Source organism: Lepidochelys kempii, chromosome 1 (genome assembly GCF_965140265.1).
Source record: "Lepidochelys kempii isolate rLepKem1 chromosome 1, rLepKem1.hap2, whole genome shotgun sequence".
NCBI classification, from domain to species: domain Eukaryota; kingdom Metazoa; phylum Chordata; order Testudines; family Cheloniidae; genus Lepidochelys; species Lepidochelys kempii.
This window is the reverse complement of record NC_133256.1, coordinates 199,690,194-199,702,477: the sequence shown is the minus strand read 5'-3', so window position 1 is coordinate 199,702,477 and position 12,284 is coordinate 199,690,194. Positions and strand designations below refer to the sequence as shown.

The following is a 12,284-nucleotide window of genomic DNA, read 5'->3' as shown; positions in this document are numbered from 1 at the left end:
TAGTGTTTGACACTGAGTATGTGCAAGTTATAAGAAATGTTTTTCTTCCCTTATTTATTTTTAAAGCGAGTGGAACAAGCCTCCGAGTTTGCCGTTTCTGAAGCTTTTTCCCTTAAAAAGTCAGCTTATCCTCAAAGGCCACGTGGTCCTGTGGTGGATCTGGAAACAGTAGAGCAGCTGCAGGATCACGATGAGGCTTATGCAGAAGGTAAGTTTGAATAGCACCAGCCCAGAGCTGCTTGAAGGGACTCTGTGAAATCCAACTGGAGTAATGGGCTGAAATTGTGTGTTTTACAGGAGGTGGGACTAGATGACCTAAATGGTCTCTTAAAAATCTATGAACAAGGGTATGTCTACACTACAAAATTAGGTTGAATTTATAGAAGTCGGTTTTGTAGAAAGCGTTTTTATACAGTCGATTGTCTGTGTCCCCACACAAATGCTCTAAGTGCATGTAGTTGGCGGAGTGTGTCCACAGTACCGAGGCACCATCGACTTGTGGAGCATTGCACTGTGGGTAGCTATCCCACAGTTCCCACAGTCTCTGCTGCCCATCTGAATTCTGGCTAGAAATCCCAGTGCCTGATGGGACTAAAACATTGTCACGGGTGGTTCTGGGTACAAATCATCAGGTCCCGCTTCCCTCCCTCCCTCCGTGAAAGCAAGGGCAGACAATCGTTTTGCGCCTCTTTTCTTGAGTTACCTGTGCAGACGCCATACCATGGCAAGCATGGAGTCCGGTCAGCTCACCGTCACCGTATGTCTCCTGGGTGCTGGCAGACGTGGTACTGCATTGCTACACAGCAACAGTTTATTGCCTTTTGGCAGCAGACAGCGCAGTATGACTGGTAGCCATCATCGACGTAGTCCAGGGTGCTCTTTTAACTAACCTCGGTGAGGTCAGGGGCGCCTGGGAAAACATGGGAGTGATTCAGCCAAGTCATTTCCCTTTTAAGTTTAGTTTTATGGCGATTCAGTCCTACCGGCAGTGCACTGTCTTTTAATCTGCAGCCAGCAGAAGACGATGGCCAGCAGTCATACTGCACCGTCTTCTACCAAGCACCCAGGAGATGATGATGGCTAGCGGTCATACTGCACAGTCTGCTGACAGCAAGATGTATAAAGATAGATGAAGTGGATCAAAACAAGAAATAGACCAGATTAGTTTTGTATTCATTTTCTCCTCCCTCCCTCCGTGAGATCAATGGTCTGCTAAACCCGGTTTTGAGGGGGCCATTCTGTTTCTCGCAAAGCCATCCCCTTTGTTGATTTTAATTCCCTGTAAGCTATGTCGTCAGTAACCCCTCCCTCCGTCAGAGCAACGGCAGACAATCGTTCCGCGCCTTTTTTCTGTGCAGACGCCATACCATGGCAAGCATGGAACCCGCTCAGATCACTTTGACAATTAGGAGCACATTAAACACCACACAAATTATCCAGCAGTATATGCGGCACCAGAACCTGGCAAAGCAAAACCGGGCGAGTAGGCAACGTCAGCGATGAGGACATGGACACAGACTTCTCTCAAAGCACAGACCCTGGCAGTGTGGGCATCATGGTGCTATTGGGGCAGGTTCATGCGGTGGAACACTGATTCTGGGCTTGGGAAACAAGCACAGACTGGTGGGACCACATAATGTTGCGGGTCTGGGATGATTCCCGGTGGCTGTGAAACTTTTGCATGCGTAAGGGCACTTTCATGAAACTTTGTGACTTGCTTTCCCCTGCCCTGAGGTACAAGAATACCAAGATGAAAGCAGCCCTCACAGTTGAGAAGCAAGTGGCGATAGCCCTGTGGAAGCTTGCAACACCAGACAGCTACCAGTCAGTCGGGAATCAATTTAGAGTGAGCAAATCTACTGTGGGTGCTGCTGTGATGCAAGTAGCCAACGCAATCAAAGATCTGCTGATATCAAGGGTAGTGACCCTGGGAAATGTGCAGGTCATAGTGGATGGCTTTGCTGCAATGGGATTCCCTAACTGTGGTGGGGCCATAGACGGAACCCATATCCCTATCTTGGCACCGGAGCACCAAGCCGGCAAATACATAAACCGCAAGGGGTACTTTTCAATAGTGCTGCAAGCACTTGTGGATCACAAAGGACGTTTCACCAACATCAGAGTGGGATGGCCAGGTAAGGTACATGACGCTCGCATCTTCAGGAACTCTGGTCTGTTTCAAAAGCTGCAGGAAGGGACTTTATTCCCAGACCAGAAAATAACTGTTGGGGATGTTGAAATGCCTATAGTTATCCTTGGGGACCTAGCCTACCCCTTAATGCCATGGCTCATGAAGCCATACACAGGCAGCTTGGACAGTAGTCAGGAGCTGTTAACTACAGGCTGAGCAAGTGCAGAATGGTGGTAGAATGTGCATTTGGACGTTTAAAAGCGTGCTGGCGCAGTTTACTGACTCGGTTAGACCTCAGTGAAACCAATATTCCCACGGTTATTACTGCTTGCTGTGCGCTCCACAATATCTGTGAGAGTAAGGGGGAGACGTTTATGGCGGGGTGGGAGGTTGAGGCAAATCACCTGGCCGCTGGTTACGCACAGCCGGTGCTACCAGGGCGGTTAGAAGAGCACAGGAGGGTGCGGTGCGCATCAGAGAAGCTTTGAAAACCAGTTTCATGACTGGCCAGGCTATAGTGTGAAAGTTCTGTTTGTTTCTTCTTGATGAAACTCACCCCCCCCCCTTGGTTCACTCTACTTCTCTGTAAGCTAACCACCCTCCCCTCCTCCTTCGATCACCACTTGCAGAGGCAATAAAGTCATTGTTGCTTCACATTCATGCCTTCTTTATTAATTCATCACACAAATAGGGGGATAACTACCAAGGTAGCTCAGGAGGGGGCGTGGAGGAGGGAAGGACAAGGCTACACAGCACTTTAAAAGTTTAAAACTTATTGAATGCCAGCCTTCTGTTGCTTGGGCAATCCTCTGGGATGGAGTGGCTGGGTGGCCGGAGGCCCCCCCACCGCGTTCTTGGGCGTCTGGGTGAGGAGACTATGGAACTTGGGGAGGAGGGCAGTTGGTTACACAGGGGCTGCAGCGGCGGTCTGTGCTCCTGCTGCCTTTCCTGCAGCTCAACTATATGCTGGAGCATATTAGTTTGATCCTCCAGCAGCCTCAGCATTGAATCCTACCTTCTCTCATCACACTTCCGCCACCTTTCAGCTTCAGCCCTCTCTTCAGCCCACCACTTACTCTCTTCAGCCCGCCACCTCTCCTCCCGGTCATTTTGTGCTTTCCTGCAGTCTGACATTGTCTGCCTCCACGCATTTGTCTGTGCTCTGTCAGTGTGGGAGGACAGCATGAGCTCAGAGAACATTTAATCGCGAGTGCGTTTTTCGCGCCTTCTAATCTTCGCTAGCCTCTGGGAAGAAGATCTTGTGATCCTTGAAACACATTGCAGCTGGTGGAGGAAAAAAAAAGAGACAGTGGTATTTAAAAAGACACATTTTATAGAACAATGGGTACATTCTTTCACGGTAAACCTTGCTGTTAACATTATATACATACCACACGTGCTTTCATTCCAAGGTTGCATTTTGCCTCCCCCCAGCGCGTGGCTAACAGCGGGGAACATTTCTGTTCAGTTACAGGCAAACAGCCCAGCAGGAACGGGCACCTCTGAATGTCCCCTTAAGAAAAGCACCCTATTTCAACCAGGTGACCGTGAATGATATCACCCTCCTGAGGATAACACAGAGAGATAAAGAACAGATGTTGTTTGAACGCCAGCAAACATACACTGCAATGCTTTGTTCTACAATGATTCCCGAGTACGTGTTACTGGCCTGGAGTGGTAAAGTGTCCTACCATGAAGGACGCAATAAGGCTGCCCTCCCCAGAAACCTTTTGCAAAGGCTTTGGGAGTACATCCAGGAGAACCGCGAATGCCAGGGCAAAGTAATCCTTTCACATGCTTGCTTTTAAACCATGTATAGTATTTTATAAGGTACACTCACCAGAGGTCCCTTCTCTGCCTGGCGGATCCAGGAGGCAGCCTTGGGTGGGTTCGGGGGGTACTGGCTCCAGGTCCAGAGTGCGAAACAGTTCCTGGCTGTCAGGAAAACCGGTTTCTCCGCTTGTTTACTGTGAGCTATGTTCCTCGTCCCCAAAACCTGCTTCCATGTTGCCTCCATGTCCATTGAACAACACAAACAACACAGCTGGGGTAGTGGTGGCTGAACCCCCTAAAATGGCACGCAGCTCATCATAGAAGCAACATGTTTTGGGCTCTGACCCGGAGCGGCCGTTCGCCTCTCTGGTAGGCTTGCCTCAGCTCCTTAAGTTTCATGCGGCACTGCTTCGGGTCCCTGATATGGCCTCTGTCCTTCATGTCTTGGGAGATTTTGACAAATGTTTTGGCATTTCGAAAATTGGAACATAGTTCTGATAGCATGGATTCCTCTCCCCATACAGCGATCAGATCCCGTACCTCCTGTTCGGTCCATACTGGAGCTCTTTAGTGATTCTGGGACCCCATCGTGGTCACCTCTGCTGATGAGCTCTGCATGGTCACCTGCAGCTTGCCATGCTGGCCAAACAGGAAATTGAAATTCAAAAGTTCGTGGGCCTTTTCCTGTCTACTTGGCCAGTGCATCTGAGTTGAGAGTGCTGTCCAGAGCAGTCATAATAGAGCACTCTGGGATAGCTCCCAGAGGCCACTACCGTCTAATTGTGTCCACAGTACCCCAAATTCAACCCAGCAAGGCCGATTTCAGCGCTAATCCCCTTGTCGGTGGTGGAGTAAGGAAATTGATTTTAAGAGCCCTTTAAGTCGAAAAAAGGGCTTCATTGTGTGGACGGGTGCAGGGTTAAATCGATTTAATGCCGCTAAATTCGACCTCAACTCCTAGTGTAGACCAAGGCTAATTTTATTTGATCTTTTTCATTCCCATGGACGCTTCCCCTCCCCCCAAATTAATAAGTGTTCCCTGTGTAATGTTGCATCCCAAACCCTGCAGAACTACAAATCTGAAACTTAAATGTCTATAAGCAAAAGGGAAACTGACTTCAATTATTTCTGTTGTCCAAAGTGAAGGAAATGCAAAAGCTAAACTGACGGGGTCGGGGGGGAGAAGAGTTGGAAGCAAATTGGAGTTTTATATATATTATTTTGCAGCACCTAAAAATGTTCTAGAACAAATAGAAAGACAAGGTCTCTCAGAGTTCATTCTAATAAATTCAAAGTCAGTTCTTTCACTTGTAATAATATGAGGCACCATTAATAGCACAGATGAATAAATCTGTCTACACTCAGATTTCTGTATATAATGTCAAATGTCTCTCACAGATGGAGCTAACTCTCTGTAAGTGTCTGGAATATGCCTCCTTTTTTTCTTCCCCTGCCTTTGTATCAGTGTTCCGGAACTGCCTGTAAGCCTTTTATCTATGCCCCACAATTATAATACATAAGAATACTGATTATTTGCAGCACCCCACCATGTTAAGAAGCATACTGATAAGGAAAGCGTGAAAGCTCCTTTACTCCAAATATGAGGAGTCTGCACTCTCTTGTCCAAGAATGACACAGCCTCAACAAGACAAACTGACTTCTGCTTTTCTTATTGAATAAACTTTGTTGTTGTTGCTGTTAAATTGGGCTAATTGTAGACTGATAAAAGGACTTGAAAGGGATTAAAAAGCCTCAGTTTGTCTTTTTTTGAACCTTTTTAGAATATTTAAAGAAGCCTAAAAGGGAAATTTTTGGTGGTGGTGGTCTGTTTTTTTTAAAAGGTTGCTTATACTTTTCCTAAGAAATATCTGGAAGGCTAAGTTATATCCTCCATGATTTTTATTGTATAACTTAGGTGCAGTACCAGAGAGACTTGGAGTGAGTGCTTTCTTAGTTCTTAATTAAAGGAGTAGGATTTTGTATTTAAAAAAAAAATTCTTCCAACTGTTTGTCAGGCATTTGAGTTAACCAAGTATTAGCAAAAAACCATGGCCACATTCCTACAAACAGACTTACATATGGTTTTGATTTTATGCCAATATGTAGTCCTGTTGAGGCTACATGTATGCATTTGCAGGATCAGGGCTGGAGTGAAAAACCAAATGTTTTAAGGCGTCAGTTCCACTTGATCAATCAATTAGGTTTCACCTTATTGGTATCCAATGTCATGATCTTAATAGTTCTCTGGACAACAAGAGAGTCTTGCAGGAAAAACAGACTAGACAATTTCTAATGTATGTAACACAGAGAAATAAAAAACCCCTCCACCTTTCAAGCCTATTCACATATCAAGAATGGGAGAGGTGGGGAAGCACCAACCCAATGAGTTTTTCCTTTACAGATCACACTTCAGTCATTTTAAACAAACTGCATAGCACGTTGCATAACAATCCCAAGAGGACAGAGTCTTGCCATCTTACACTTACTATAATATTTCCAATCCTAGTAAAACCTTTTATCACCATAGCCCAGGAGTTGCTCAATGATTGGATGAATTCCAAACTGAGACTGGAGCTAGAAAGTGACCAAGAAGAGAATGTTGGAGATAATGCTGCTGAAGAGGCCCCTGCTGGGTTTGTGAAGTACGAGAGGTTTGATGGTGAGAACACAAAACATTTTTAACTTATTATTTGGGGATTATTATTAGTGTTTGGGGATAACAGTGGTTAGTTCGTAGGCTTGAAAGGCAGGAGTCATGTACATACCAAGGTAATAGTCTCCTTAGGAACAACCAGAGTCAGTAGAGTCCTTGGTTTTTCCCAGCTCTGACATTAATTTGCTGTGTGACATTACAGAAATAAGCCTCAAAATCTTTGTGCTTCATTTTCTCCTTATGTAAAATGGAGTTAATATTTCCCTAACTCAGAAGGGCGAAAGGCTTGTAAGATTTGTGCAACAGTTTGAGATCCTTAGATGCAGGGCAGTAAAGATTGGGAAAGTATTATCATCCTCCTCCTCCTCCTCTAAACATAGTGAATTTGAGACTGCTTTAGATTCTTGAGTCTAAATGGAGTGCAATCAATATGGCTTCTTTCATCAGGATTACATTTATAAACTGGGCAGTTCTCTGTTTAATCACTTTATGTTTGATGGCATTAGGCTCTGGAGTTTGTTAATTACAAATTAGTGTGAGCTAATCTGGATTCTTTGTTATAGATTTGTGTGGTTATCTGGAACAAGAAAAGGAAAGTACCACTGTTCAGGATTTTCTGCAGAATCTTCTGCAAAATGAAGTGGTAGATTGCGGGATATTAGAAGGCCTCAGGATTGAAGAAATCAAGGAAAAGAAAAAAACAAGGGACCCACGAATTACCATGGAGCTAAGACACAAGCAGGTGAGGAAAAGGCAGTACATTGAAACCGATATAAGGAAACACTCTTTTTATGTAACATATATTCACCTGTGTAACTCATTGCCACATCATATAATTGACACAAATAGATTAGGACAGTTCTCAAAAGGTTAAGGCATTTCTGTGAATGAGGATAGCATTTGCACTAGCTCCGGGCTGTAATATTGATCTCCACCCACCATGGATCTGTGCACTCCAGGAATGGACAGCAAGTGACTGTTCTTTGCTAACCTCCCTACTCAAGTCAGGAGTAAGCAGAGTGCTAATTGCATCTCCCTATTTAGTAACCAACCTCTTAAGCATTAAGGTCTCATCCTTCTGTTAGTACTCATCTCGAATACCTGGGCAAATGGGTGGGGGGAAGGAATCCTTCACCCAGGCTGCAAAGTGGTGTGCTGCCATTTACCTGGCCCTTTTGTGCTAATGCACGCAGAGGACCGCACAGTGTGAGGCTCTGTTCTACATATGGGATGCTGCTTTCACATCACCCTACCTCTAATCCAGCCTTCCATTTGAACTGTGGAGCACTGATGTAGGGTCCGGGCCCTAGAAATAATATGGAATGTATACAGTTGTCCTCTAGGCTTAGTACAAGAGAGTCACAGATATCTACAGTATCCATCATACTCTGAGTTCAGTCATTTTGAAAAAAAAAAGAAAGTGTTCAGTCATTTCTGATGCTGTCTCAGAACAAGATGATTTTTAATGCTTCACCATCAATGTTGCTGGCCCACAGTGAAAACCAGGTGCTAAGTTTGGGGGGTGGAGGGGACAAAAAAAAAAAAAAAAAACCACCCAACAAAAAAAAACAACCCTCACAATTGTTAAGAATCACAACGTTATAAACAAAAACCAATTGTAAATGGGTATTCTTAAATGGAGCATTTAATAGTATTTCAGCCATACGACCACAAGACTCAAACATTCCCCAACACAAATTATTCCCACTCACAGCTACCTTTAATATGGCATCAAAGGGAGTCCATCCTACAGTTTTAAACCTCCTGTGCTCTGGGGCTGTGTCCCCCAGTTACTGTTCCGGTGGCCTCTCTGTTGTGCTTCTGCCACCATCTATTTCAAATTGTGCTTGCTCTGAAAGGCCCTCCACATTCTGCTTAGATCCTTAAAAAATTTTTTTAAAAATAGCACTGGTTGCTACAAGACTGATAGCCCAAAGTGCTGATGTCTTCATAAATCCACAGAAGAGTGTACACCACAGGTAGCAGGGCAAGCTTTCCTCACCAAAATACCTCAACCTTGTCCAGATAACTTGCATCCAAGTTTGAGGAACTTTCTGGATCATTAGTGTTGATTTTTAATAAATCTTAGAAATCTGGAGTAGTTTAAGAGAACTGGAAGAAGGCTAATGTGCCAATATTTAAAAAGGGTAAACAGAATGACCTGAAAAATTATAGGCCCGTCAGCCTGACATCTATCCCAGGCAATATGTTCCTAAAGGTTGAACCTGGATCAATTACCCTGCAAGCTGCTTAACCCTTTCTAGCCATGTTTCACACTTTGTATAAGATTTGTTGCAATTATATAACCGTGGTAGCACAATGATTTGCATGGTCATACTTGAATCAGGTAACCTCACAGTGTGTATATACATACATATACACCCACTACTGGTTGGGATTGTACTCTGTGCACACAAGTGTAATCAAGTCATGATCACTTGAACCTAAGCAATAACTAATTTTCACTAGATCTGTTCAGAATTTGACTCCCTTGACAAGACTACCAACAAGGGAGACTGATGCTGATTCAGATTTTTGATTACATCAGTTTTACACTGGTATCACTCCACTGACTTCAGTAGCATTAATCCTGACCCCTCGTGACAGAGGTGCCATCCCTGTAACCCTCTTATGACATGAGACGGTGTTGCAGCCGCTCTGCTTCAGTTTCCCCAACAGAGCTTAGCACGCTTCAGTTAAGGATGTGGTTTAGCCCTACAGCCAAGTCACTGAGGGAGTTTTAACCCTTTCCAGTGTATCAGAGTCCTCAAGTCAAAGTCCAACATAAATACGAACCAAAAGAACCTTCAGCCCACTGGGCTCAGCATACAGCCCCATTGCTTTCAGGCTGACCCCAGCTGCAGCAGCTTGCCTTAATGCCCACCAGTAGGTACCTGGCAACAAATTAAACCACAGTCTGCATCAGGCCTACCCTCCCACAGGGTGGCTCTAGGAGACTATAGCCTCCAATCAGCTCCTGGCTACAGCCAGGCTTCTCACACAATACAGAAGCTGCCATTCTGCTTCCCTCTTTTTAACTACTTTTTCCAGGCCTGACTCAAGAACAAGTATAACAGGGTGGGGTTCATTGCAGACATTGCAGCTTGTTAACCCCTTCCTGGCCAGTGTGGGGTTCACATACCCCATCCCACCCACCCCCACTGGTGCGCCTAAAAACACAATCATATCCAGTGAATGTCAAATATAGAGATTATAGCTTGTTATTATCATCATCATCACACCCAGAAGCCCCAGCCAGGGACCAGGACCCCACTGTGCTAGGTACTATACAAACATTGAACAAAAAGACAGTCCATCCCCCACGTTACTTACAATCTAAATGTAGGACAAGAGACAACAGGTGGAAATGGACAGATCAATGGGTGAGTACAAGGAAAGAATGAGATTGTGTGTAATGTGGCCATCTGTGTATTGGCAACCTGATTGAGACCCACCCTCTTAGTTCAAAGAGACTCCCAGAAGCCTTTCTTCAGATGATATAACTCTTGCCACTACCGCTGCCTTGACTCATTGCTGTGCTCTTCCTTCCCAGGTTAAAGAAAACTGTTTAAGGCGTCAGAAGGAGCTAGAGCTCCAGAGACGAGAAAAGACCCTGAAAAAATTAGCCCTGGCTGAGGCTAAGCAGCGAGTGCAGGAGGAGAACAAAAGGCAGGCTCTGAAGGCCAAGAAGGAAGAAGAGGAGATCCAGCGGGAGATGGTGAAGCTGCGGAAAGAGATGGCAGAGAAGAGGCACTTCATGGGAGAAGCACGAAGAATGTAAGATGGGGTGGGGAGGGAGAGCGGAGCTCAAACTCCATCTAATCATTTGGACTACACAGCTTATGAACCCCAAATGATAGGGAATTTCTTCAGTCATCAGCTTCTGGCTGCAGTGAGCTCTCTAAAATATATAAGACATGGTAGTCTCAAAGGAAAACTGCCTCCTGGGGCCCTGAACTCTCATAATGTATGTATTTTTAAATGACTAATCCTGGAGGCAGCATCATTACTGTCTCTAGTTACATCACAGAAGCTGACAGATTGAAAGAAGGAATCAAATTCTGACGTCAACTTGTACACATCAAAACTCTAGCATTTAAAATTGGAGACATCCCCTCTTTAGGAGGGGAAAGAATGTGCCTGTCCAAGGGAGCTCAAAGCCCTGCAGAGGCAGAGTCTTTGCTTCTGCTGAATTTAGGAGCTCCATAGGGCTCATACCTTCCATAGTGCTGCAACCCCCAGGGGGCACTGCGAGGGCCACTTATCTCCATAGGCATCTATGAGATCCTAGTTCTCCATGTGTGCTATATTGACATCCCAATACCCTCTTACTGCTGTGTTCTGTAACCCCTTCCCGACTGTTGAATTTGTGTAGCTCATGTGCACTGGACACCCAAATTTACCCCTGTTCTCTAAAGGCTGGGCTTCAGTAGCTATCATCTGTCCAAGCTACAGAGGTCATTTTCACAGGATTGGTTTAGAAAGGGGTGAGACCCATACCACAGTACTCCCTTTATTTACTATCTACCTTTGGTTCTTGGCGTTTGTCTTACTTGCAGAGAGAGGAAGAGGCAAGAATTAGAAAAAGCTCAGAAACTGGCAGCGGTGGGCCTGTCTCACACTACGCCAAAGCCCCTGGAGCAGGACAAAGAGGAGAAAAAAAGGAGATTGCAAGAGCTGCTGAGCAAGAGTCATAGTGAAAACCAGAAAGTGAGCATCCTCTTCCTGTATTTAGCACTCTGAGCCAAATTCTACCCTCAGCTATGTGCTTTTGCAACACTCACTGAAGTCAAAAGCCCTGGCTGCCAGGCCTTCTGCCTCCTCCTGAGTGTCCTCTGTAGGGAGAGTAAGATAAAAGATCCGTTGAGAGAGAGAGTAGAGGATGGCTTGGGGAACTGTTGCGTAGTAGTTAGAACAGGGAACTGGGAGCAAGGGACTCCTGAATCCTAATCCTTATTCTGTTGCTGGGTATCCATGGGCAAGTCATTTAATGTCTCTGTGCCTCAGTTTCTCCAGTGGGGCTTCAAGGGGAGTTGTGGGTAAAACTTCACTGTTGGAGCAGTTGTGGGCAGAGAGCAACCCAGTGTGACAGATCAGGCAAATAGACACACAGAGGGGCCTTGGAAAACTCATGATGAGATCCTCAGCCCCAGTCTGGCCCTTCAGCACCAAGTAAAAGGTCTGGAGTGGTATAAAGGGGCCCTAAAAGACCCACTTCTGCTATAAGTACTGTGGAGCCAGCCATAAGGCTTCCCTTTGAGGACTTCTTCATATTCCTTGGCATAGGAAAGGGTGGGGGTAGGCTGACGAAGGTGTGGGGCTGTCCATGAAGCACTGTGGCCCCTTGGGGAAGCCCCAGAGCAGTGGTGAGCAACCTGCAGGCGGCCCATCTGCGTAATCTGATTGTGGGCCACAAGACATTTTGCAGACATTGACCAGCTGTAACTACGGCCCCCAGTGGCCGCGGTTCACCGTTGGACATATGCCCTGAGCACTTTCTCCCACCCCTCACAATTCAGAAAAATAGCCCAAGAAAGGAATGTTGAATGGCCATGAAGTGCAGTGGCACATAATAAACTTGTCTCCTCGCTTCTTAATGTCAAGTTACAGTTTTAGGTGATGCAACTTGGTTAAAACAGCTGATAGGATACAATCTGTCTTACAGACTTCCATGCCAAGACCAACTACACTTTGTCTCATGAAACACAGATGTAGGCACAGGAATTT

General features: G+C 45.5%; 1 protein-coding gene across 12 annotated transcripts in view; it reads left to right on the top strand.

The window, feature by feature from the left end:
• Positions 1-12,284, top strand: part of CCDC191 (coiled-coil domain containing 191) — a 36,984-nt gene that overhangs the window by 3,191 nt on the left and 21,509 nt on the right. For 3 of the 12 annotated variants that reach the window (XM_073308580.1, XM_073308561.1, XM_073308586.1), the window contains 5 exons: positions 67-208; positions 6,411-6,563; positions 7,121-7,299; positions 10,111-10,334; positions 11,117-11,267. In XM_073308580.1, the coding sequence (XP_073164681.1) occupies positions 67-208; positions 6,411-6,563; positions 7,121-7,299; positions 10,111-10,334; positions 11,117-11,267 (849 nt within the window). Of the gene's footprint in view, positions 1-66; positions 3,786-3,860; positions 3,913-6,410; positions 6,564-7,120; positions 7,300-10,110; positions 10,335-11,116; positions 11,268-12,284 lie in introns of those variants that run through there. The other 9 variants (XM_073308552.1, XM_073308539.1, XM_073308541.1 and 6 more) reach the window with 8 other exon arrangements.